The 24,772-nt window shown below is 35.3% G+C and overlaps 1 protein-coding gene across 3 annotated transcripts; it reads right to left on the reverse strand.

Moving 5' to 3' along the window:
• Positions 1-1,333: 1,333 nt before the first annotated feature.
• On the reverse strand, positions 1,334-23,785 carry DEPDC1 (DEP domain containing 1). 3 transcript variants are annotated; one of them, XM_003921426.4, is made up of 12 exons: positions 23,647-23,785; positions 20,705-20,970; positions 15,693-15,849; positions 15,157-15,275; positions 14,598-14,728; positions 12,845-12,892; positions 9,847-9,987; positions 7,954-8,805; positions 7,354-7,526; positions 5,116-5,292; positions 3,787-3,972; positions 1,334-3,068 (listed from the first exon to the last, which is right to left on the reverse strand). In XM_003921426.4, the coding sequence occupies exons 1-12, from the start codon at positions 23,692-23,694 to the stop codon at positions 2,928-2,930; spliced, it is 2,439 nt and encodes an 812-aa protein (XP_003921475.1). In that variant the 5' UTR covers positions 23,695-23,785; the 3' UTR covers positions 1,334-2,927. The 3 variants fall into 3 exon arrangements, with proteins under 3 accessions (XP_003921475.1, XP_074237100.1, XP_003921476.1); XM_074380999.1 differs by lacking the exon at positions 23,647-23,785 and adding an exon at positions 23,592-23,642; XM_003921427.3 differs by lacking the exon at positions 7,954-8,805.
• Between the last annotated feature and the right edge of the window lie 987 nt (positions 23,786-24,772).

Here is a 24,772-nt window from a genome sequence, read left to right on the forward strand (position 1 = left end):
TATATCTCTTGGTGGTACATATTACCATGATATACAATTCCATAACCAAAATTTCACCAAAATGAGGTAAAAAATATTCTTTAATTTCACCAAAAATGAGGTAAAAAAATATTACCACTGATAGAGCAGAAAATATATTGTGAGATACAAGAACAGAAACTTGATAGCAAAATGATTTTAATCAGTAGAGATCTTAAACTCAATACAAAGCAAGAGGAAAGAACATAAAAATTGAGCATGGGCTTGCTAAGTTCAAGATTTAAATATATTGCCTCTTTTCCACTACAATCACAACTTGGTTAGGTAATTCACATGTTATAGATGAGGAGATTCAAAGTTTAAGGTTCCCAAGGACAGAAAGGTAAGTCAGGGGATATTCCATGTACTTTCCATTACTAAATGCCACACAACTGGATAACATGAGTGGGTCATTACATGATACCAATTAGAAAAGGATATTAAATATGGTGGAGGCAATAAGTTCTGGGATAAGAACTATAATTTGTAGAATAACCAGACATCATTTGATCTGGTGAAACCTGTGCATTCTCAGAATTAGACTTCTTTCCACTTTCTCTCTTAAAATGCGCAACATCTTCCCCATCCTCTCTTTACTTGTAGTTGATTTTGATTCTCAAATGCTGAGAAAGCAAAAGCAATCAGAAGAGAATTTCTACATGCAACTACTACCAAATCAGTCAACTCATCTCTATTTGAACTTACTCTTTGTTAGAATGGAATGTCCATTGCTCCACCTTATGCGAAGCCCTTCTGAAGATATCCATTCCTCCCTTCATCAATTTTTCCCTCTCAACTAGATCAAAAATTTTCAGCCAGTAGGTATAATCAGAACTTTTGTCTCATAATGAGAAATAGTTAATAAGACTCATCAATTGTTCATAATTTTGTTTTGGTTCATGTCTGTCCAAAGCAACATAAAGAACTACATTTTTGCTAAGATCGCTTCAAGTGCTATAATCCTAGGTGATTCTAGTAATAGCTAATAGTTATAGACTGCTTATTCTATGAGAGACACTGCTAAACACTTTAAATGCATTATCCTACTAATCCTCACAATCCTAAAAGAGAGGTACTATTATAATGTTCATTTTATAAATAAGAAAACTGGAGCTTAGAGAAGTTAAGTAACTTGTCTGAGTTTACTAGCCAGTTAATAGCACAGCAGGATTCAAACCTTACTGGAGAGTTGACATTATTAAAGCATTGTGCCATATATTTTATAATCTGAATTGCATGCACATTAACGCACATGAAAGTTTCCTGCCTTTATGATTTATATATTTAATGTCAATAACACAAAAGCAAAATTAAATTGTTACACAACCGAAGTAATTTTAATCTCAAATTGCAATATAATCCACATTTTATATATCTATAAACAAAAAAAGTTTTAGGATACAAATGCCTTAGAAAGAATTCAATTTGGTTCAATAATTTTATAGCCAGAGTACCAGGATAAAGACACATTTATAATTTTCTGTCCAGGATTTTTAATAAAAATCAGTAAAGTTAAATGGAACACTATCATTTTATAGAGAAATAGTACAAAATTACATTGAGAAGTGAGAATAGTCATTAAACATTAAGATTTTATTACAACCCAGGCACTATATATTTCTTTACACTTAAGGAATAGGTATTAAACAATCTTGGAGTAAAAAATAGAAGGCAATTTGCTTCAAGTTTGCACCAAGTCAATCACGCAGAAACCTGAAGAACCTTGTTTTTAAGATGAGAGGCATTTGTAATTGTCAGACAGACATTTTCTTCCAATGAAAAAATAAAATCAATGTGCTACTATCTTGGCACTTATATAAATGTTTATAACAAGCATTTAAGACATTGATTCTCAGAGTTGGCTGAACATTGGAATCATCTAGATTAAAAAAAATACTAATCCCTATATAACACCCCTAAAATTCAGATTTAATTGCTATAAGGTAGGCCCTGGGCATACAGGTGGTTTTAAAACTCCTCAGGTGAGTCTAATGTGCACCAGTTTGAAAACCACTAGCTTAGAGACCTATTTCATAATCATCGAAGTCAGTCTTTAGCTGAATGATTCTATATGCTCTGATTTCAGTGGGTAGTATTGTTATTTTAAGCATCTGATGGGTGTATCTCCCTTGATTAGAAAATAAATACCTTAGGGAAGAGATTTTTATGTTTTATTTATCATTGTCTCTGCATATCTAGAACAATGAAAGGCACACAGAAGTTACTAAATATCTTTTGAATGAATATATGATTGCCTTATACTTCTTTTATATCCCCATCTTCTAATAGATTATGAAAATAAGAATTCAAAATATATATATTGAACAAATGAATAACTGAAGCAGTTGGGGATACTATTTAAGGCAAAACCAAATCTGACAAAATATACACATATTTTAAGAATACATACATATACATAAATAGATCAAAAGTGGAAAAAGAACATACAAAAGAGTGCAACATTTGGTAGCTGAGGATTATTTCACTGAGTTTTCAAATATTCTTCACATTCTTATACTTAGAAACAAAGAAGTAACCCCAAACAACTAATTCATTAGCTAGTATTTCAGAACTTGCACATATGAAGATGTTTTCTTTTAAAAACAGAATTATAGGTTAATCTTGATGAACACAGCTCAGTTTTCAAAATTCAAATAAAATTTTAGCACACATCATGATCGCCTTTCGAATAGCTGTGTTAAAAACAAAAAGGATTTGGTACCACCTATTGTTATGTGCTTTCAGTTGAGATCTAGTTAGTTTCCTAGTAGTCTCACATTAAAAAACAACTATTTTGGCACTTCCTTACACAATGTGTTTGTTTAGAAATACCTTATTAATAACAGACTTCCTTTTGAGTAGCTACATTTTCAGATATGGCTTCATTTATTACATAATTTTTAATTCAGTTAGTATCTTAGACTACGAAACTTTGGTTTTCTTAAAATCAGCATTGGTTGCTTGATTGTAGGTTTGTCCCCAAAAAGGGCTGCTTCACTCTCTGTGGTTGGAAATTTTTGCTGATATATCAAGGGATATTCCTTCTGAAACTTAAAAGTGAGGTGAAAAATTAGAAGGTATTTAACATTATTTCCCCAGCTGAAGCAGTACTCAACATTTTATAAGAATTCAGTGTCTTTCTCAAAGAAGTATTATAGAAATTAGTAACCTTTCATTTTTATCCTTGCCTGTCCCTCTCTCTTCTCATATGAAAGGTACACTATAAGATCTTTTAGATCTCCTTAACATTCTATGATTCTTTTTCTTCTGATGTTAATTCTACCCCCAAATTCCAGATCTTCTTTGTCAATGGTAAAACCTATGAAAGACACAGGCATCTAGTATTCACATTTCTTTGAGTGTCTCAGACTTAGAATTGGAAGTGGCAGAATCATGTGGCTACTGGACTTTTAGAGCTAAAAATTCTAAAACGGTGATGAGTCACTCTGTGATACATATTTATACTTTATAATTGCTTTCCCAGGCTAATACAAGCTATAATTATATAAAATACTAGTAATAAAAGAAAGTATACATTATTATTGTTGGTATTATTTTAAAATTCAGGATGAAGAACAAAATCAGGTAGGTACGTACTCACATGTTTTAGGTTAATGCACATATACAAGACATCATAATATATAGTCTATATACCTCAAACTTAAAATCTAAAATATTAAAATACAAAATAGATTCTAAATGTTATTAACAACCAGGAACAGCACATTAGAAAATATTTACATGATTGAGAACTTGCTATTCTTTTACCTGTTTTAGTTTTTTTCTTTTCTCCTTTAGAGGCAAACTCTTGTTTTTAATAATATTTTCTAAAAGTTCTGCAATTGCAGCTTGAGAGGTAGAAACTTTTTGCTCATCAAACTCCTGAGCACTAATCTGCTTACAGTATGAATAAGTTGGCAAAGGAGCAAATAGTCCATCTCCAGGATTGTCAATCTGTAGTGAACAAAATGATACAACTCTGTTAATCCTGGTCATGTTCTTATATGAAAAAGAGTTTTCTTTTGATGGGATCTAGCACCTAATAATTTACCACCAATCAAACATTCAGCACATTAAGAAAACTATGTATTATGCAGTAGTGGAGTGGAAGTCAGTAGGTTCTAAATCCCAGTTCCATAATCTACTTGGTTTGTAGCATTCAACAATTTATTTAACTTTTCTTAGTCTGTTTCTTCATTATTAACATGGAAATTACATAAGAAAATGTATATAAAGGGCTTAGCACATAATAAGCATTAAATAAAGACAGGTATTATAATTATTATTAACTATGGATTTTATTCTTTTAACTATAAATTAACAATCTAAGTGTTATTCTAATTCATTGTGTGACTTTAATGTGCTGACAGTGCAGGTAGTAGATGATCAGCATATTTACTGAAATGAAATATTTTTAGTTTTCATTTATTGTTTTTTGAGGCTTGGGAACATAGGCAGAGCCTCTAACATCTGCTAATAAAAGAAAGAAATTCTAGGAGATAGTTATAAGCCAGGACAATATTAGAATGGTACACATGGGAAAAACATAAACAGATGTTGGGCAGTCAAAGACAGAATACAGTAGATGTCTGTTGTTTCGGCTGCTCAATATTCCTTCTCTCTTTCTTTTAATAGTTCCCTTCCATCTTATCCCCTCCTCTACCTTTATCTTCTGTGAAGAACAAATTCTCCTTTAATCTTTGCAGAGTCAGAGTAAGGCTCTATCTCTATCCTACTCTTGACAACCTAAAGAATGCGTATTTAATCTCAACTAGGCTAAGAGTCTATATCCAGAGCTTTTAAAATTGGAGATGGAGGAATGGCTGTTTTTCCTCTGAATTGCGAAGGTAAAGCTGTAAACTCATGAACTTCAACTAGCCATATTCCTCATCATGTGAAGGGGCCATTGTCAAATACAGGATCAAAACAGAAATAAGTAAGAGATGGAGGAGACAGAAAGATACTGTCTATATTCCTGACTTTTAGAGATTATTTATGGGAGCTGATAAAGTCTTCCTTTTTCATTAAGCTACTTTGAGATGAGTTTGCCACTTGCAACTGACTATTGCAGAGAATTTTAAGACTTACAATACTTACATGTCCCTTTTTTAAGTAGTCAAGATGTTTTTCCACTGCAGTCTGTAAGTAAGAGGGTACTTGAAGAACTTCCTGATGATGATCCATTAAGAAAGAAACTAATCTTGCAGCAAGAAGCTCATCAAGATCCACTTCTTCAGCACAGCATAGAACACACCGAGAAAAGGTATGTATCATCTAGAAACATATTAAAAGATGTGAATTTAAAAAGCTAAGGTTGTATACAAATTAGAATATCAGTAATTTCCAGGTAGCATTGCATTAAGTATTGGGATAAAGTGATAAGCAGCCTCAGTTTAAAAATGAGGACAATAATTTTTACAGTTAGAAACATAAGAATTTGATTATATTTAAATCCTTTTTAAAATTGTTCCATAGCTGAGCATGGTGGCTCATGCCTGTATCTTAGCACTTTGGGAGGCTAAGGTGGGAGGATCACCTGAGGCAAGGAGTTCGAAGCCAGCCTAGGCAACATAGTGACACCCCGTATCTACAAAGAAATAAAAAACTAGCCAGGCATGATAGTGCATGCCTACAGTTCCAGCTACTCGGGAGATTGAAGCAGAAAGATCTCTTGAGCTCAGGAATTCTAGAATGCAGTGAGCTGTGATCACACCACTGTACTCCAGCCTGGGTAACAGAGTGTGATCCTGTGAAACCAGAAAAAAAAAAAAGGTATATCCTTAATGTAATTCCCAAGAATTATAAAAGGCTTTGGTTTTTTCTGTAATTTTATCAGTAAACACCATAGGTTCTATTAATACCACATATAAATGTTGCTTAAGTTTAAAGATTGTCAGACAACAATAACTAATTACATTAAATAAATCCCACAAAAAACATATACCAGGAGAGTGTGTAACATATGAACACTTATATTCATAAGTGGTTGCAAAGTTGATACATTTATCTTTTAAAAGTCTGGAAAATAGTTTTTAAAAATGCTTATTCTGTCAGTCTTTAGACAGCAATTTAAAATACACATTTTTCCATTCCATCTTAAGGGATCTTCAAATTCTGTGATAAAATTTGTTTCAAAACTCATTACTCTCACATATACCTATGCAATCCTCTAACAGTAACACATACACACACCTCATCCTAAAATCAGAATTCTGTTTTAAATATTTCACACGTAGTATATGATCAGCATATTTATGGACTTGATATATTTTTAGTTTTATTTCTACACATCGGTCAGGGTTTCCTGTCTCCTTTCACAGCTCAGAACTCAGCCTTTTTTGCTCTCTCTCCACATTCTTAACCTTGTAGAGCTCATCCACTCTCATAGCTTCAAGTATTTTCCCTAAGAAATAATCAAAACAATTTGCCTTCTCCCCTGATCTTTCTTCACCCAGCTGATATTTCCAACATTCTGTTGGATAAATTTCACTTGGAGGTCCTATGACTTCAAATCCAAAAAGTGCAAAACCAAAATTATCACCTTCCCAGTCATGTCTCTGTGAACATCTTTCTCTATAAACTTTCTATGCTTTTTAATAGTGCTATAGTTACTCAAGAATAATTCTTCTCGTTTATATTAGGTTTGTCACTATTAAAGAACTATCTTTAATAATGAATGAAAGAAAGCATAATTCCAGATTCCTCGCTATAAGAAGCTCTTGTAAATTGAAGTTGCATTTTGAGAAAGTGGTGACTTAAAAAAAAAAAAGAGATAGACAGAGATTAAAGATACTATTTTAAGAGTTTATTTCCAATCAATTATCTGCATATAAACGCCCTTGTCCTCATTCTCACAAGGAGCCTGAGGCTGTTTGGCAATAGTGCTTCCCACTCCTTGTCCACAATGACCTACTTTCCCACTACTATATTCTCTGAAACACTGACTAATGTATTAAGTTCCATTAGTTCTCTGCTTCTATGGTTATAGTCTCCTTAAGCTTTCAACATTGCCTACATTTCCTCTTCCTTATCAACCAAACAGAATTGGCATAAGACAACATAAAGTGGTCTGACTGATCAATTGCTACAGAATGATACAGGATGAATGAGCAGGCAAAGTCGCCAGTCAAGATTAACACCAGCATGTGAAAGTATAACAAACTCTGCACAAAAGATTAATATACCAAAATTCTGCTGCAAGAAGAGGTTAAAGAACCTTTCCAACCTAAGAATCTAGCACTTTAAGACATCACTTGAGTAGTACTTTTACATAGTTTGGTTTTCTTATTTTGGTTTATGAACCAGACTTATTCTTTCCATAAGAAATCAACTTACCAGTGATCTTGTGCCCATTGCATCATGAAGTTTGGGCATATCAATATTTTGACTGATTCGGGAAATCATACGCATTAAAAGTTGAAGCTTTCTACGATTTGGTGGGGGAAGTAACAAACAACATAACTGTAGAGCATCGATGGCAACCCTCTCTAAATGAGGTTGCAGCAAACCTAGAACGCAAAATTACACCCCCCCCCAAAATAATCAATGACACTAGTTGCTTTCATACTACCAGTATATACAGTTATATAACGTAGGTAAAATAATATCTTAGTATTTCATTTATTTTAACTTTCCAGAAATTATATTCCTCAAAAGCATGGTAAGATTCTCATTACTTTCTTTACAACTTATTTCTAAGAATTAAAATTCTTCATTTCTTACAAATTAAGTGACTCAGAATAAATAAAATTACAAAAAAGAAATTAAGTGCTTTAGGCAAACAATAAATCTAGGTTGTGCCATAGACAAAACTCTTTTATAATAATTCCTCTTGGAGGAAAAAAATTAAGCAAGAAGAAAAAGCCAGGTAAGCAAAACACAGAGTTAGTAAACACTAAAAGTTAATACTGCATGCATTGAAAGCAACAGCCTTACTTTGTGTGCCAGTCAACATAGAAGAAGCTGGAAGTAAAGAATTTTCTGAAAGTTCTATTGTACTTTTGCAGAGTCTTTTATTGATTGTGGCACTAGACTCTCCGAGTTCACTTTCCATAGCGGTTTGCATACTTGTGCTGCCTTGTCCAACATTTGGTTTCATGATAATTTCAGCCACTGGTGTATTGATATAACTATTCCTTCTTGTACTACTTCTTAAAAGCAAACTCTGAGACCTACAAAGCTGTTTTGACTTGCATTCCCCATTATACACCTCCTCTTGGTCTTGAACAGTCAAAGTAGAGGTTCTCTTAAAACCAACACTGAATGGTTTTTGAATATTTTCCTCTGAATGAAGATTCAACAAGAATTCCTGCTTGGGTTTAGATGCTAAAAACTGTTTATTATTTTGTCCTTCTATGTTCAGAAAAGATTGATGAAAGACACTGGATGCCTCTTTACTTGAATTCCCTGACACATCTACAATTCCTTCCAAAGAACAGCACCTTGGTTTGCTGTTACAGGATAGAGCATGCATACTACTTAACCCTATTAAATTATAACAACTTCCTCCCATTATGTCATTAGCACTCACTCTTCTGTTTCTTAAATTAACTAGCTGCGTTTTCTTAGCACATCTTTCTTGAAATCCTGGATTGCTTATCTGCAGTCTCTCAGTAGCATCTGATTCTTCTTTGTTTTTTTCTCTATGAAGCAGACTGAGAAGAAGGCACTCAGTTGACTTGAAGGAATTCAAATTGTTTAAGTGAAGGAATTTTGAAGACTGTGGATCATCTTGGATTTTATGTATCCCACTGGGTCTATCTGAAACTGTGACGTAGCCACAAACAACTACCAGGAAATGAAACAAAAATTAAGATGCAACTGTATGACAGTGGACAAAAATAAAACAAAAACAATAGTAAAGTTAAAAAATAAAGCATTATTATAGTATATACTGTTAGTATAGTATACATAGTAGTTGCTTAATTCAGAAGCCACTTAAATAGGACACATGCAACATTCGGTTACAAACGTGCAAGACAGATGAGTGGTTTTCCCATTTGTAATATAACCTCAAAAATTATTTCAATAGCTTAATTAAATGGATTGAGCCAGAATACACTAAAAAAAATCTGTTCTTAGTCTGCAAGTACTAGAAACCTAATAATTATAAGGCAATTGTGGTATAATAAAATACATATATTTGATCTTTGTCCTTGGTACCTGGTATGGAGCTCCTAAAACCCTTGGAATTTCCTGAATGATGGGCCATTTGTTACTATAACAAGCCTGTTTCAGCATATCTGAGTTTATGCTAAGGTAACTCGGGGCTGGCCATGGTTGGAATTTTCATCACCAACTACAACCTTATGGAAGGAGAAAGGGGCCAGAGACTGAGTTCAATCGACAACAGTGGCCAACGATTTGATCAGTCATGTCTTGGTAATTAAACTCCAATTAAAACACGCAGGCTGAGGGAGCTTCTGGGTTGGTAAACACATGGATGTACTGGGATCATGACATGACTAGAAAGGGTACAGAAACTCTGTGCCACACCTCACTCTCCTACCTTGCCCTGTGTGACTCTTCCATTTGGCTATTCTTGAGATCTAGCTTTCATAAAAAACTAACGGTCATAGGTAAGGTGCTTTTCTGAGTTCTGTGAGTCATTGTAATGAATTATTGAATCTGGCAGGGGGTTGGGGAAAGTTCCAAACTGGTAGTTGGCTGGGCGAAAGTATGAGTAACCTGGGGATCTTATTTCATTGAATTATAAAATAATTTGTAGGTTGCCAACTTCATATTTATCTATGCTTTTAGATCTTCTAAATTACAAGAAAATTGAAAACTTTAACAAAATGAACAAAAATAAGTGAAATCCACACATACCCAAAATGTTCACAAATAATTCGTAATATTCAAAAGTAAGTAGAGGTTCAGGAAGATCTAGAAAATAATCTGCGATTGTTCTGAATACATCTCGTTCAAATCCAATATAAGTTGGATTATTCATATCATTACTTCTTGGCCCTAAGAATCAGAAGGCAAAAGAAAAAGGCAAAGTATATTTTAATTTAAATACAATTTTTAAATATAAAAAGTATAAAATCTGTATTTCATGAAGGAGCTATGTTTAACAACAATTCTGTCACAGCTCAAAAATTTAAAGGGCATGTCTCATTATTCCTCATTATCTTTCTACTAAAAGCAGCCAATTGATAGTATTTTGTTTCATTTTAACATTTGTATACCTGAAAAATTGTTCATAAAGTAAAATTTTAATATCATATTTAAAAGTATTAAAGAAGTTTATTTTAAGGAGATTTTATTGCAATTCATTTTGTAAAGGAAATAATATTTGGATAATACAAATAATTCCTTCAAATTGTCTTTTTGTAAATTTACATTTTCATGAATACATTTTCTCTGACATGAAGCATAGCCTTAATGAATTTAAATAATATCTTCACATTGTTGTTTCTTAAGCTTGACCCAACTATTGAAACAATCATATCTACTGATTTGTGTTTTCCTCAAAAATAAGATCTGATTTTATAGATAAGAAAACTGAGGCTAAGAGTACCTTGCCCAAGATGAGAAAGACTTTGGTAGCAAAGTTTGAATTAGAAGTTAGAGCAGTTTAAAATAAGAGCAAGGCCCAGGACTTTTAGCTCCAACAACATTTAAAGTGTGGTTCACGGATTATATCACAGAATCATCCAATGTGCTGATTAAAAATACAAATTCCTCTACATAGACGATAATCCATGAAGGTGGGGCCAGAAATTTACTGATTTAGAAATGTTTGCTTCTAGTTCACCAATTGAGTGGTTTCTAAACACTAACCTGAGAACCTTCACCCTATAATAATCTTCTGGAGGGATTTTTTTTTAAAAAAGATACCTGACCTACTAAATTAATCACTTCAGAATCTCTGGATAGTCTCTTTAGTGACTGTTAAATGCATCTAGGTTTTAGAGCCATTATACTATCTCTCAAGTTAAAATGTCTCTTTATCAAAATCCAAATAATATTTCTTACTTCTCTGTTTCCAACCTTTGTATGTGAGCACACACTGAAAAAATAATTAAAGAAAACAGTTCACACACACACACACACACACACATCTAACAGTAAATAGATATTTTTCTAAGGACACAAGAAATACATTAATATGTGGAATAAAAGATTTGATAATCATTAGAACGTTCTCTAAGAAAATACATGTTTACAGGAATTAAAAATATTAAAAATATAGAATTTATACAGAATCTAGGTTTGAGCTCTAGCTCCTCTGCATTAAAAGAAGATTCTCTAGGCTTTGGTTTCCTCTGTTGGAAAAATTGGGATGGTATACTGATCACTAATTCCTACATCTCACAGAATTACTCTGGGGGATGGAATAAGAAGTAAAGCTAGTCTTAACTCTGCCTCTGGCTAAATACATTGTTGCTAATTTGGAATCCAGTAAGTTATATAATTGGTATCATTTAGGTATTACATAAATTGGAAAGAGAAGGAAGAAACAATCCCTAAAGACAGGATGTCAGAGGAATCCCTGTCAGTATGCCTGTCTGATTTTCTAACCATGAGCAAAGGAAGGAAACAAAAATAGATAACTACGCTTGGAAAGTAGAAACACAAATTTAAGCCTTAAGTTCCTAATAAAGATTTCTATCTTAATTTGGCAAACAAAATGTTTCTGTAAATGTATTTACTTTATTGTTATTTATTCAATATCATTTTGTCATATTGACACCCAGTGGACAACAAAGGAATATAAAGTTACCCTGAACATTAGTAAAACCCTATTAGCGTTTTAGAAAATGCTAACTTTGTATAGACTAAAAAACTGTATTTGTAATTAAAGCTATTAAAATATAATTTAACTTTAGATGATTTAGAAGCTTATACCTTTGTACATTTAAAAAATTAACTTTGAACGCAAGTAGGATTTTGTATCAAATTAGGGTTTTGTGTTACGAAAATCAATTATCACTGATCACTATGAAAAAGCTTGATCACTGAAATGCTAAAAAAATTTCTGGATCAGTGACTGATATGGTTTGGGTATGTCCTCACCCAAATCTCATGTCAAATTGGTAATCCCCAGTGTTGGAGGTGGGGCCTGGTGGGAGGTGATTGGATAATGGGGGTATATTTCCCCTTTGGTGCTGTTCTTGTGATACTGAGTAACTTATCACAAGATCTGATCCTTTAAAAGTGTGTACTACCTCCACCCACAACCTTCTTCCTGCTTTGGCCATGTAAGATGTGCCTGCTTCCCCTTCACTTTCTGCCTTGACTGTAAGTTTCCTGAGGCCTCCCCAGCCATGTTTCCTGTACAACCTGTGGAACCATAAGCCAATTAAACCTTTTTCTTTATAAATTACCCAGTCTCAAGTACTTCTTTATAGCAATGCGAAAACAACTACAATTACAGATAATCTTTTTTTCATAACATAGTCATATTAATATATCTATAGTATTCAATGCTTCTACACAATAGAAATCACATGGACTTTAAGCCATTTGAGCCTCACTGAGTTGATTAGTGTGGATTTCACCTAAAAATCCTTTTAGAACCTCTAGCCTATGACTTTATAATTTACGTGAATTAAACCATAAATAATATGCTTGAATTAAAAAATCACCTTCATTCTAAACAGAAAAAGTTAAGGGCTCTATAATGTAATCAATTCCACTAGAGTTTCATTTATATGTCAAGAGAAATTATATACTTTATCAGGACTTTAATAAATTGTTTTAAAAATTTCCTTAGTTCTTGTTAAATACCATCAACATAAAACACACACACACACACACACACACACACACAAACACACACACACACACACACACACACACACACACACACACAACTTACAATTTGCTAGGCACTTCATGGCAGATAATACCCAGTGAGGGAGGTCATCTACACAAAAAGAAAAATATTATTTAGTAAACTATACAATTTTTATTTTATGTTATTTTATTTTTTGAGATGGAATCTTGTTCAGTCACCCAGGCTGCGGTGCTGTGGCGAGCTCTCGGTTCACTGTAACCTCTGCCTCCTGGGTTCAAGCAATTCTCTGCCTTAGCCGCCCAAGTAGCTGGGATTACAGGTGCCCACCATCACAACTGGCTAATTTTATATTTTTAGTAGAGACGAGGTTTCACCATCTTGGCCTCACTGGTCTTGAACTCCTGACCTTGTGATCCACCCACCTTGGCCTCCCAAAATGCTAGGACACAGGTGTTAGCCACTGTATCCAAACCAATTTTTATGATGATATATTTCAAAATATCACACTTACGTGTGTATATATATATACATATATATACACTCACACCCACACACACACACATACATGTTACATTTGTATGTGAATGTTACTAGGATTAAAAAGTATCATATATTTAATAAGACACAGGATCAAGTCAATATTTTAAAATAGAAAAAGTCCGAAAAAATGATAGAGATTCTGAGTTTGATCCATATTACACATAACAAATACTGCCAAATCGAAGATTAATTATTTTGAGGGAGCGTTTAGATATAAACTCAACATTCTTTTTCATCTACTACCATCATCTTTCTTCATCCCTGTTTCTATTCTGCCTATGACTACACTATTTGAATATTACTGATTTGGGTGAGACCTATGATTGAAATGAACTATATCTGATTATTTTTCTGCCTTTATAGTGAAGTTTGCTTAAAATCTTTAAACTGCCGCTAAATAAAATATGTTCCATAGAAATTTAGCATTTTTTTACACAGGGTTAGAAAGAATAGAAATCTTAAATGAGGGCATATACTGCTTAACCATGTTATTTTAGATAATAGAAGAAGGGACTGGTCTATAGCTACATGCATATGCCACATAGCAAGCTCATCAGTTTTAACATTTACATTTTGCTCCTACAATTAAAAATTCAAAGTTCTTGCCCATAAAAAGAAACCCAAAGTAATATATGTCAGTTAATTCTATAGCCAGAAACTTACCATAAAAACATTAGTTATAATTTTGAGAGATTAATACATTTCTTATAATCTAAGTTTTCTAATACATCTATCTAGCTTGAATTGTTTCCCTGATTTTTGTATCTAAATCTGAATTAACTATATAAATATATAAAACAAAAAAGCCAGTGCCCTTTAGAATCCTCATCTTGAAAGTCTGAGCTTATTTTGTTGCGTTATTACAGTTTTGTATATATGTTTGACTCCTGTTAATTTGTACATCACTATTCATGAAAGCCTCATGAGAGTATGGACCATTTCTATCTTACTTATCATTAATCTTTGGCACAATGTCTGACGTGTTGGAGGTCCTCAACAAAAATCGGCTTAATCAAAACTTTTGTTATACTTGTATACCTTTTGGATGTTTAACCTTGTCATTGTTTTAAATATCATGCATGAATCTATCTTAGCAGATAAAATATTTCTTATAATAGTATGAATAATACTTATTTAAAAAGTATTCCACTGTTATTACTAAAGCACTTATGATAGCCCCTCTGATCCTCCATAAAGTACTCTACTTTCAACATTTGGGTCTTTCTTCACCCTCCTATAGTTGCAACCTTGTTGGCTAGTTTTAAAAAGTTCCAATTCTTTTATTAATACCAACCTGATTTGTTTTGTAGTATAACTACTCCATGTTTACTTGTATTGGCCATATTGTACATTATATATTGGGGAATTACTTGTTTTGGATTTATGACTTCTTCTAGGGATGGCACACCTAAAATTGTTTGCAGGCTAAACAGAAGAAAGAATATTAACTTTTTTTCTTCATAAAATAAATGGGACAGATTATACATATAAATGAATATGACTGGTAAACAAAGCCATCAGAATATTTTATTTTTCTCTTAACCAAATTTCTAAGACTTATATTTAGTATCCTCTTTCAAATACATTTATTTCAATGATCTTAAAAGGATTCTAATATATATCCCAAACTATGGCCACAATGTTGATTCAAAGAAAAAGGAAATCATACCAAAACATTCAATTTCTACTTTGTTAGAGCTATAACAAGAGTATTTATTTAAAAACACATATACAGGTTGCATTCTAAGCTTTGAAAATTAATCTGTTCTGATTCACTTGCATATTTTGATGAAAATGTCGAATTAATAATCAAAACACTTCAGGAACTTCATTAAAGCTTAATTTTATCTTACTAAATCAGAGTAACGTATCTCCAAACTTCTTCAACATCTTCCTGGCTTAGTTCTCTATTATCAACTGCATTTTCTTGATCTTCCTTGATCATTTCATGCTTTGTTTTCTCAGCATTTTCCTGAAAAATGGATGGTTTTGGTTTAATCTCTCAAATTTTTTAAATATCGAAAACAACAATAATTCTATTACTATACGTCCATTGTGGAGCTATAAAGTGCCTCCTGAAGAAATAATGTAACATGGTGATAAGAGTTTTTAATTTTCAGTTGTCTCTACCTCCCTCAAACCAATTTAAACCAAAACACGCTTAAATTATATAACTATTGTTTTCAATTATGCCTCACTACCATTTTTATTATTCTTTCTATGGGTTCCAAACAATTATATATATATATACATATTTTTAGAAAGTAATGTAGGTTAGGAGGTTTCAGTACTGGCTTTAAATATTAAAGAATCATTTACTTTTAATGATTCTATTATTGAGTATGTGGTAATTATATTTAAAGTAGTAATTAGTAAAAGGACGTGTTACCTGAGATAAATGTAATCCATGCTTTTTAGGAGTTCTACGAGATAAGTTTCGTAATTTAAAAATACTATCTTTATCTTTGGAAAAGTTTTCTATGTTATTTTTTCTCAATTCTGGATGCCTTCGTGGTAGAGTTTTAAGTGGTGAAGTTGCAGGAAATCTGGTTTAAAAACAATAAGAAAGTAAATTATGTGAGATTAGAAACAAACTTTTAGAGCCTATTTATTTTAAAATTCACACAAAGAGCCTGATTTATTAATACTACCAAGGAATAAAGATTCTAGACAAATGAATTTTCCCATTAAACCTTTAAAAAAATTTAATAGGTTCCTGTTTTCTTTAGTTGTGTGTATTTTAACTTCATTTCTTGATAATTCAAGGTTATGATTAGGGTCAATTCTGTTTGAGGGGTATTGGTTACATACAAAACGGCTCTAGAATATTACATTTTCTAAATTTATTTGATGAGTTATCTAGTTTGTATATTCCCCCTTTTATTTGTGTTTGTCCTAATTTCTGGAACTAGTTTCTGTTGCTTCTTTTGATTGTAATGTTTCACCCTCCTTTTATTTTAATATAAACTATTTCAAAAATATAATAAAACAATACCCATGTAAATATTTCAAAGATAATACAATACCCATGTATATAACTGTCAACCAATTCAATTGTTGACATTTTTGCCAGACTTCTTTTTTTGTTTTAATTATTTTAACTTTTATTTTAAGTCCAGGGGTAAATGTGCAGGTTTCTTACATAGGTAAACTTGTGTCATAGGGGTTCGTTGTACAGATTATTTCGTCACCCAGGTATTAAGTCTAGTACCCATTAGTTGTTTTTCCTGATCCTCTCCCTCCTCCTATCCTCCACTGTCCAATAGGCCTCAGTGTCTGTTGTTCCTCTCTGTGTCCATGTGTTCTCATCATTTAGCTCCCACTTGTGAGAGCATGCAGTATTTAGTTTTCTGTTCGTTACTTTGCTAAGAATAATGGCCTGCAGCTTCATCCATGTTCCTGCAAAGGACATGATCTCATTCTTTTTTATGGCTGTATAGTATTCCATGGTGTATATGTACACATTTTCTTTATCCAGTTTACCACCGATGGACACTCAGGTTGATTCCATGTGTTTGCTATTGTGAATGGCACTGCAGTAAACATAAGATATGTGTGCATGTGTCTTCATGACAGACGACTGATATTGCTTTTAGTATACACCTAGTAATGGGATTGTTAGGTTGAATGGTCATTCTGGATTTAGGATTTTAAGGAATCACCATACAGTTGTCCACAATTCATATGGAACCAAAAAAGAGCCCAAATAGCCAAGGCTATCATAAGCAAAAAGAACAAAGCTGGAAGCATCATGCTACCAGACTTTAAAATATACTACAGAGCTACCATAACCAAAATGAAAGGGTACTGGTATAAAAACCAACACATAGACCTATAAAACAGAATAGAGAGCTCGGAAATAAGGCCACACATGTACAGTCATCTGATCTTCAGCAAAGCTGACAAAACAAGCAATGAGAAAATGATTTCTTAGTTAATAAATGGTGCTGGCATAACTGGTTAGTCACATGGAAAAGACTGAAATGGGACCCCTTTCTTACACCACATACAAAAATTAACTCAAGATGGATTAAAGATTTAAGTGTAAACCCCAAAACTATAAAAAACCTGGAAGACAACCTAGGCAATATCATTCTGGACATTGGAATGGGCAAAGATTTCATGATGAAGATGCTGAAAGCAATTGCAACAAAAGCAAAAATGGACAAATGGGATCTAATTAACTAAAGAGCTACAAAGCAAAAGAAACTATCAATGGAGTCAACAGACAACCTATGAAATGAGAGAAAATTTTTGCAAACTGTGAATCTGACAAAGGTCTAGTATCCAGCATTTACAAGAAACTTAAACAAATTTACAAAGAACTCCGTTAAAAAGAGGGCAAAGGATATGAACTGACACTTTTCAAAAGAAGATATACACGTGGCCAAAAAGCATATGAGAAGCTCAATATCACTCATTGTTGGAGAAATATAAATTAAAACCATAATGAGATACCATCTCACACCAGTCAGAATGGCTACTATTAAAAAATTTTAAAATAACAGGTGCTGGTAAGTTTGTAAAGAAAATGGAATGCTATCAATGTTGGTGGGAGTGTAATAACTCCTTTTTTTAAAAAATGAAATTCTTTGCTCATTCATATCCCCCTCTTCCTAAGGGTGAGTAAACTAAAAACTTATCTCCATAACTATAAGCCTATAGTTGTATTTCTTTTCCATGTTTTTATACTTCTAGTAAATATATATAAACAATATGTGTTTTGCGTTTTTTCACTTTATCGTATCTTTTACCACACGTCAATATTTTTTTTCTTCACCAAGTTTCACTGTCACCTAGGATGGAGTGCAATAGTGTGATCGTGACTAACTGTAGTCTTGACCTCCCGGGCTTGGCCTCCCAACTAGCTGGGACCACAGGCACATGCCACCATGCTTAGCTAATTAATTTTTTTTTTTTTTTTTGGTAGAGAAAGAATCTCCCTGTGTTGCCCAGACTGATCTCAAACTTCTGGGTTCAAGTAACCCTCCTGCCTTGGCCTCCAAAAGTGTTGGGATTATAGGCGTGAGCCACTCTGCCTAGCCTCATACATCAAATTTATACAGAAAGTTTTTAGTGACCTCAAAAGTGTGAAGACCTCAGAAGTTTGACCTTGGTCTTCAAAATTCTCTCAGGCTTTTACCAAATGAATTTTAGAATCTGCTTATCAAGTCCCACAAAGAAACTACATTGAAGCTTTGAATGAAAATGCACTGAGTTTCTATTTCATTTTGAGGAAATATACTTGCATAAACCTGATACTAAGTATTTTGATTCATGGACAGAATATCTTTCTCCATTTATTCTATTTAATACAACTTAATACTTTTCTCCAATAAGGTCTTACACATTTTTGGTAAACTTTATTTCTACGTACTTTATAGTTTTCTTGCCATAGTAAAAGACTAGGAGAGGCCAGGCACAGTGACTTATGCTTGTAATCTCAGCACTTTGGAAGCCTAAGGTGGGTGGATCGCTTGAGTTCAGGAGTTTTGAGACCAGCCTGGGCAACATAGTGAAACTCCATCTCCATAAAAAATACAAAAATTAGCTGGGCATGGTGATGTGTACCTGTAGTCCCTGCTACTTGGGAGGCTAAGGTGGGAGGATCACTTGAGCCCAAGAGGCAGAAAAGACTAAGGGTAGAGAGACTAGGTGAGGATTTATGCAGAAATCCAGGTAAAACAAAACAAAGAGAAATCCATATAAGCATTACATCCTAACAAAAAGAAGATGTATCTTGGAGAGAGAAGGGTAGAGATCAGAGAATTACTTAGGCAACACAATAGACTAAAACATATTCAAAGGAGAAGAAAGGGAAAGAATCAAGGCAACTATAGGGAAGGCAATGCCAGTTATTCAGATAGGAAACCTAAGAAGACAAAATTCAGGTTACGTGGTGATAGTCATTTTTCTACATGGTATATTTGAAGTGCCTTTCCAGGAGGTGCTTGAAAAAAATGAGCTGGAAGCTCAGGAGAGATATTATTTCAGGAGAGGCCTGGAAGTCATAAGAAAAGTAGGTGAAGACATGGCATGAGATTGCCTACAGAGAAGGTGAAGTAAGGACAAGGGCAGTTACTTGAAGATGAGCGAGCTAAAGGACGAGCAGCAGTAAAGGAGCCCACAAAGATAACAGAGGAGTAGTTAAGAGAGGCAAGATTTGTAGAGTGCTATATAAAATGGATTATTTATATGATTGTTATTGTAGTTTACTTGTATGACATAAATCATTTTTGGTACATAGGAAACAATAACTTCTTAGACAGTGCATTTGAAAAGAACCTAATGTTATGTAGAAAAAAAAGGCACAGACATTCGATTCCACAGACCTAGTTTAACGGCTATATAACAAAGAATTGTAGGTCATAAGAGAAAAAGCAATTATGCTGGCTTCTGGGAGTCAGAAAATTTCCACAGAGGAGGCTATAAAGGAATTGAGATTAAAAGAAATGTTTAAGTTTACTAGCCTGACAAATGTGTACAGTGCCTCACAGTGGAAAAACATTTCAGGTAGACAGAACAAGATTTGTTGAAGCATGGTCTCAGTTTCTCCATCTGTTAAAAGGGGTAAATACCTACTCTGCTTGGCTACTGTAGCAATTAAGTAACAACACACAGGCAAATCATTAGAGTTTCTAGTATATTTTAACTGTTTAATAAATATTTTCTTTAACCTGTGGTATATTTCTTCTGTCTTATTATTTTTTGAGACAGAGTCTTGCTCTGTCACCCAAGCTGGACTGCAGTGGTGTAATCTCAGCTCACTGCAGCCTCCGCCTCCCAGGCTCAAGCAGTTCTCGTGCCTCAGTCTCAGGTGTGCATCACCACACCCAATTTATTTTTTGTATTTTTAGTAGAGACGGTGTTTCGCCATGTTAACCAGGCTGGTCTCAAACTCCTGACCTCAAGTTGATCTGCCCACGTCAGCCTCCCAAAGTGCTGGGATTACAGGCATAAGCCACCTCACCTGGCCCTATTTGTTATATAAGGTTTGCCATTATCCTATTACATGTATTCTTAGATTAAATTACATGTTTGAAGGCAAAGGATCTGTGAACTTGTCTTGTAAATCTAGAATCTATGCAACTAAAGGTCAGTAATATGTCCTTAAAATGTTATAAAGTGTTCAAAATATGCAGAAGTGATAATAGCTCACTATTTCCCCTTTATTCCCATATAAAATACAGTTCCCTACTTTATTATATATGCTAACACTTAAAAAGTTTAAATTTTGTAGTAATTAACATTACAATTTTTCTAAATGATTTTAATTGAAGAGCATTAATAGTTTTCCAAAGAAATTATTACTTCTTTGAAGAAGCTGCTGTTATAGTAAAAGTGTAAGTACAGGTAAAACTTTACAGTAATTCAATTTTATATTACATATGTGTTCAATACCTGAAGAGCTGGTTGTTATCATCAACATTTTCTGATCCCCACTTGCCTTTGATATCTTCAATTACATGATTCTTAAGAAATTTCCTCAACAGTTGGATAGTCTGTTGCCTCGTAACTTCAGGCCCAAAATTGCTATTATTTCTTAATAGGTCATAAAGCCAGTCCACTGCTTCTCCTGCTGTGAAACAATTGCCGTATTTTTTAAAGTGTTGTCTGTGTTTTCTTAGGGGCATTCCAGCTCGAAAAGATGTGGTAACTTCATTCCACTGTAGAAAGGAGGAAAATATTTTTTAAAAATTGAAGAAAAATGGAATCTCATATTGATCTGAAGTACATTAGGTAAAGACAATTCTTTAATTCACATCTGATTACATCATAACAATTCTTGAAGAATCATTCCTCTTCTTTGTGCCATACAAAATTTTATATCTTACACTGCTTTCTTTTTGTTAATTCTAGTGCTGTAGTAATATTTTTATGTAATAGCTTTTTTATTAGAAGCACTTCAATAGCTGATCAGCTTATTTAAAAAGAACCTAGAAATAAGGAAAAACTGCAGTCAATAGAGAAAACACTGACCCTTGTTTTTTACCTCAATTAATATTAATGTTGGTAGCACTGTGTCTCACATTATTTCACTTTAATTATCACAATTCTATGAATAGGTATTATTCCTCATTTTTGAGATAAGGAGAAAAAAACACAGAGATTAATAAAATGACCAAGGCCACATAGCTAAGTGATGAACCTCGGCATTCAAACCCAGGTGTGATTGACTCTAGAACCTGTACTCTCAACTACTGTGCTGGCTAAGCAAAACTTACGGCAGGCAATAGTTTTACTGGTGAAATATATTTTTTTTTTTTTTTTTTTTTTAGACGGAGTTTCGCTCTTGTTACCCAGGCTGGAGTGCAATGGCGCGATCTTGGCTCACCGCAACCTCCGCCTCCTGGGTTCAGGCAATTCTCCTGCCTCAGCCTCCTGAGTAGCTGGGATTACAGGCATGTGCCACCATGTCCAGCTAATTTTTTGTATTTTTAGTAGAGGCGGGGTTTCACCATGTTGACCAGGATGGTCTCGATCTCTTGACCTCGTGATCCACCTGCCTCAGCCTCCCAAAGTGCTGGGATTACAGGCGTGAGCCACCGCACCCGGCGGTGAAATATCTTTAACATTAAAATGGTTTATGTGTTTACTAATAGCATCACTTTTGTGAAGATTCCTGTAGTGAGCATAGAACAGATAGGAAAAATTAAATAAGCTGTAAGTCCACTGCATGTTTAATGACCCTGTGACATGTACATTTTACAAAGATATTTATTTTCTAAACTGTCCTCAAATCAGCCTAACTTCTACATTTGTGACAGCTCTAACAGTGGAGCATGGAGATGATGGTGATATAAAATAAACATATCACTTTTTAATAGAAAAATTAGATTTGCAACCTCTATTAAGAGGATTTTTGTATTAAAAAGTGATATGTTTATTATGCCACTACTAGCTATGTCACCACTTATCTAACCTATGTGGCCCCGATACCACAAGACAGAATTTAAGGCCTGAAAACTTGATGATTGTATTGTTTTCTTTCCACATTTTCCCACTTTATATATTTATTTACCCAAGAAACTGATATTGAGCTGTGCGCTGTATACTGGTCTGAGAACACAGTAATAAAAATGACAGAAGTGGTCTCTGTACTAAAGGAGCAGAATGGGTTTTTTGAGACGCAGTACAGAGCAGTGGTTTTAAGAGCAGGCTCTGGAGTTAGACTAGCAGGGTTGGTTTCCCAGGTCTAGCTCTAACACTGTTTATGATCTTTTGGGTCTATCTTCAATCTCTATTTCTCAGTCTCCTTAAGCATAAAACAGGAACAAAAGAACCTACCTAATGTGCTTGTTGGAATGATAAAATGACGTAATACAGGTAAAGTACTGGTAAGCATTCAGTGCATGTTTTCTTTTTCAGCATGCTTGTACTACTTTCATCTAACGAGTTTTAAATACTGTGGCAAGACTACCTGATTGAGGTTCCTACATAGAATCCACGTAAGATCACCATACTAGGAAGATGTGAATTCTAGCTCTGCCACTTGCTGTCGATGTGACTTTAGAAGGCATTTACCGTCTGTGAGGCTCAGTGTCCACACTGATAAAGGAGGGCTAACACCACATGCCCACCTGAAAGGCATTCCTGAGAGGAAAATGCTTGTTATTCTGCACATCACAACACACTTTCCCAAAGTGCATCCTCCCAGGAAACCCCTTAAGGAGAGCACGTGCTAGTAACTTACTCCACCAATGCGGAAACGGGCTCGCAGAAGGTAGGGGACCCCCCCTAACGTCACATAACCAGCGCCACAGAATCCTGCAGAACCAAGACCCAACCGCACAAAACGCTTTAGGAGCACCGCGCAGGCCGATTCAGGGACCAGCAGCGGCGGCTCCCGACGGGCACTCAGAACTCCTGCTCTGAAGCCGCCGTCACCCTCCTGGTACTCGGCCGGCACATCCTGCGTTCAATTCTACGGGTTCAATAAACAAAATGATCCCATGCGGGCTTGCCCCCACCCTAACCCAACAAAATTTTGGACCTCATTCCCAATTGCTCCCTGATTCTTAGAAGCGTAGAAAATCGGGCGAGGGGAGCGTGGAAATCGGAATATTCTACGCCGACCACGTCGGGCACAGGAGCCGCCCCTCGAAGCGAGTCTGGGGCAGCCAACGTGCGGCGCTTTCCTGCGGACCTGAGCCCAGACCCCCCCCAGCGAGAGGGAGCGGGGAGTCTGGCAAGGGGGCCATGCCCGTTACTTCCCCTCCCAGCCTGTTCATTAAATCTAGGGATCCTGGAACTCATCCCTCATCCCTCCTGGGGTAAAACTACCAACCGTCTCACGCCAACAGCAGCCCGCTGTCCGGTCCCCTCTATCCGAGCTGTCTTACCAGCTTCGTGGCCCGATAAGGCCCCGGAGGCACACCCCGACTCTCCATAGGTCTGTCAGCGCCCGGTGGCGTCCATAGCTGCGAAGGCGACCCTCAGGCTCAGCGGCCCGGGCAGCGGCGTGTCCGGGCACAACCGTTGGCCCCGCCGCCGATTTGAATAGCGCAGAGGGCTGCGCGGATTGGTCGCGCCCACGGTCACGTGACGCCGCAGCCAGGCTCGGGCCGCGTCGGCAGGGGCCGAGGAGGTTCGGCAGTGTCTCCGGGCTCCGGCTGCTGGCGCCGGCCGGGTGGGGCTGGCCTGGGGCTGCCGAGGTGGGACCGGCTCCGTTTCCCCGGCGCTGCTTCTCCCTCCTGCGGTCCGCGGTGAGGCGGAGTCATGTCTCCACGCTCAGAAGGGGTGGGGGGTTTAGTTCCAAACGAGATTATTTGGAGTCCAGCCTTTGGTTTGAGGGAATTTGAAATTGGAAAAGACAAGAAAATACGTGTTTTCTGCCTGGCTCTACGGAGTCTTCAGCAGTGTTAGCTTAGAAGGCAAAGCAGCCTCATGGATGTGTGTCGCAGTTTCTCGCGCTCTCTTCTCAGCAGGGGCCGTGATTCTCTCAAGCGCTAAAATGTAGGTGCAGTAACCCCGTAAATTGGGCAGTAAAATGGATAATTCAGAACCCCTGAATTGGTAAAAAGAGATTATAGGTAGACATTCGTAAGTGCATACAATGTGGGGCTTTAGAAAGATTGTGTACAACTTGCTAAATTGCTTCCCTTAAAATCTACCACTGTACATGAATTCTGGTTATGTTTGCGTCATGATTATGCACTAAAAGTTCACTGTGATCTTAGAAAACAAGTCTTCAGCAGAAGTCAGTTCTCAAATGACAGAAACTACATTCTGAGAGTTGAAGAGACTTGCTCAAAGTCTTAGGTTTCCTTGGCAGAATGCAGACTTCAAGCTTTTGATAAATACCCTGTCACCGGCCTGAAACTATCTGATGCTAAGAATCCCTGAGTCCAGTGGACTTGGGAGATTGGTTGAGTGATTTCAAGCTGTGCAAGAATTCACTTGGAAATTAAATAGCTGTTTAAGAGGATAGGATACAGTAAAAAGAAGAGATAAAGGAAAATGTTCAGG

This window comes from Saimiri boliviensis, chromosome 11 (genome assembly GCF_048565385.1).
Source record: "Saimiri boliviensis isolate mSaiBol1 chromosome 11, mSaiBol1.pri, whole genome shotgun sequence".
Taxonomy (NCBI): Eukaryota; Metazoa; Chordata; class Mammalia; order Primates; family Cebidae; genus Saimiri; species Saimiri boliviensis.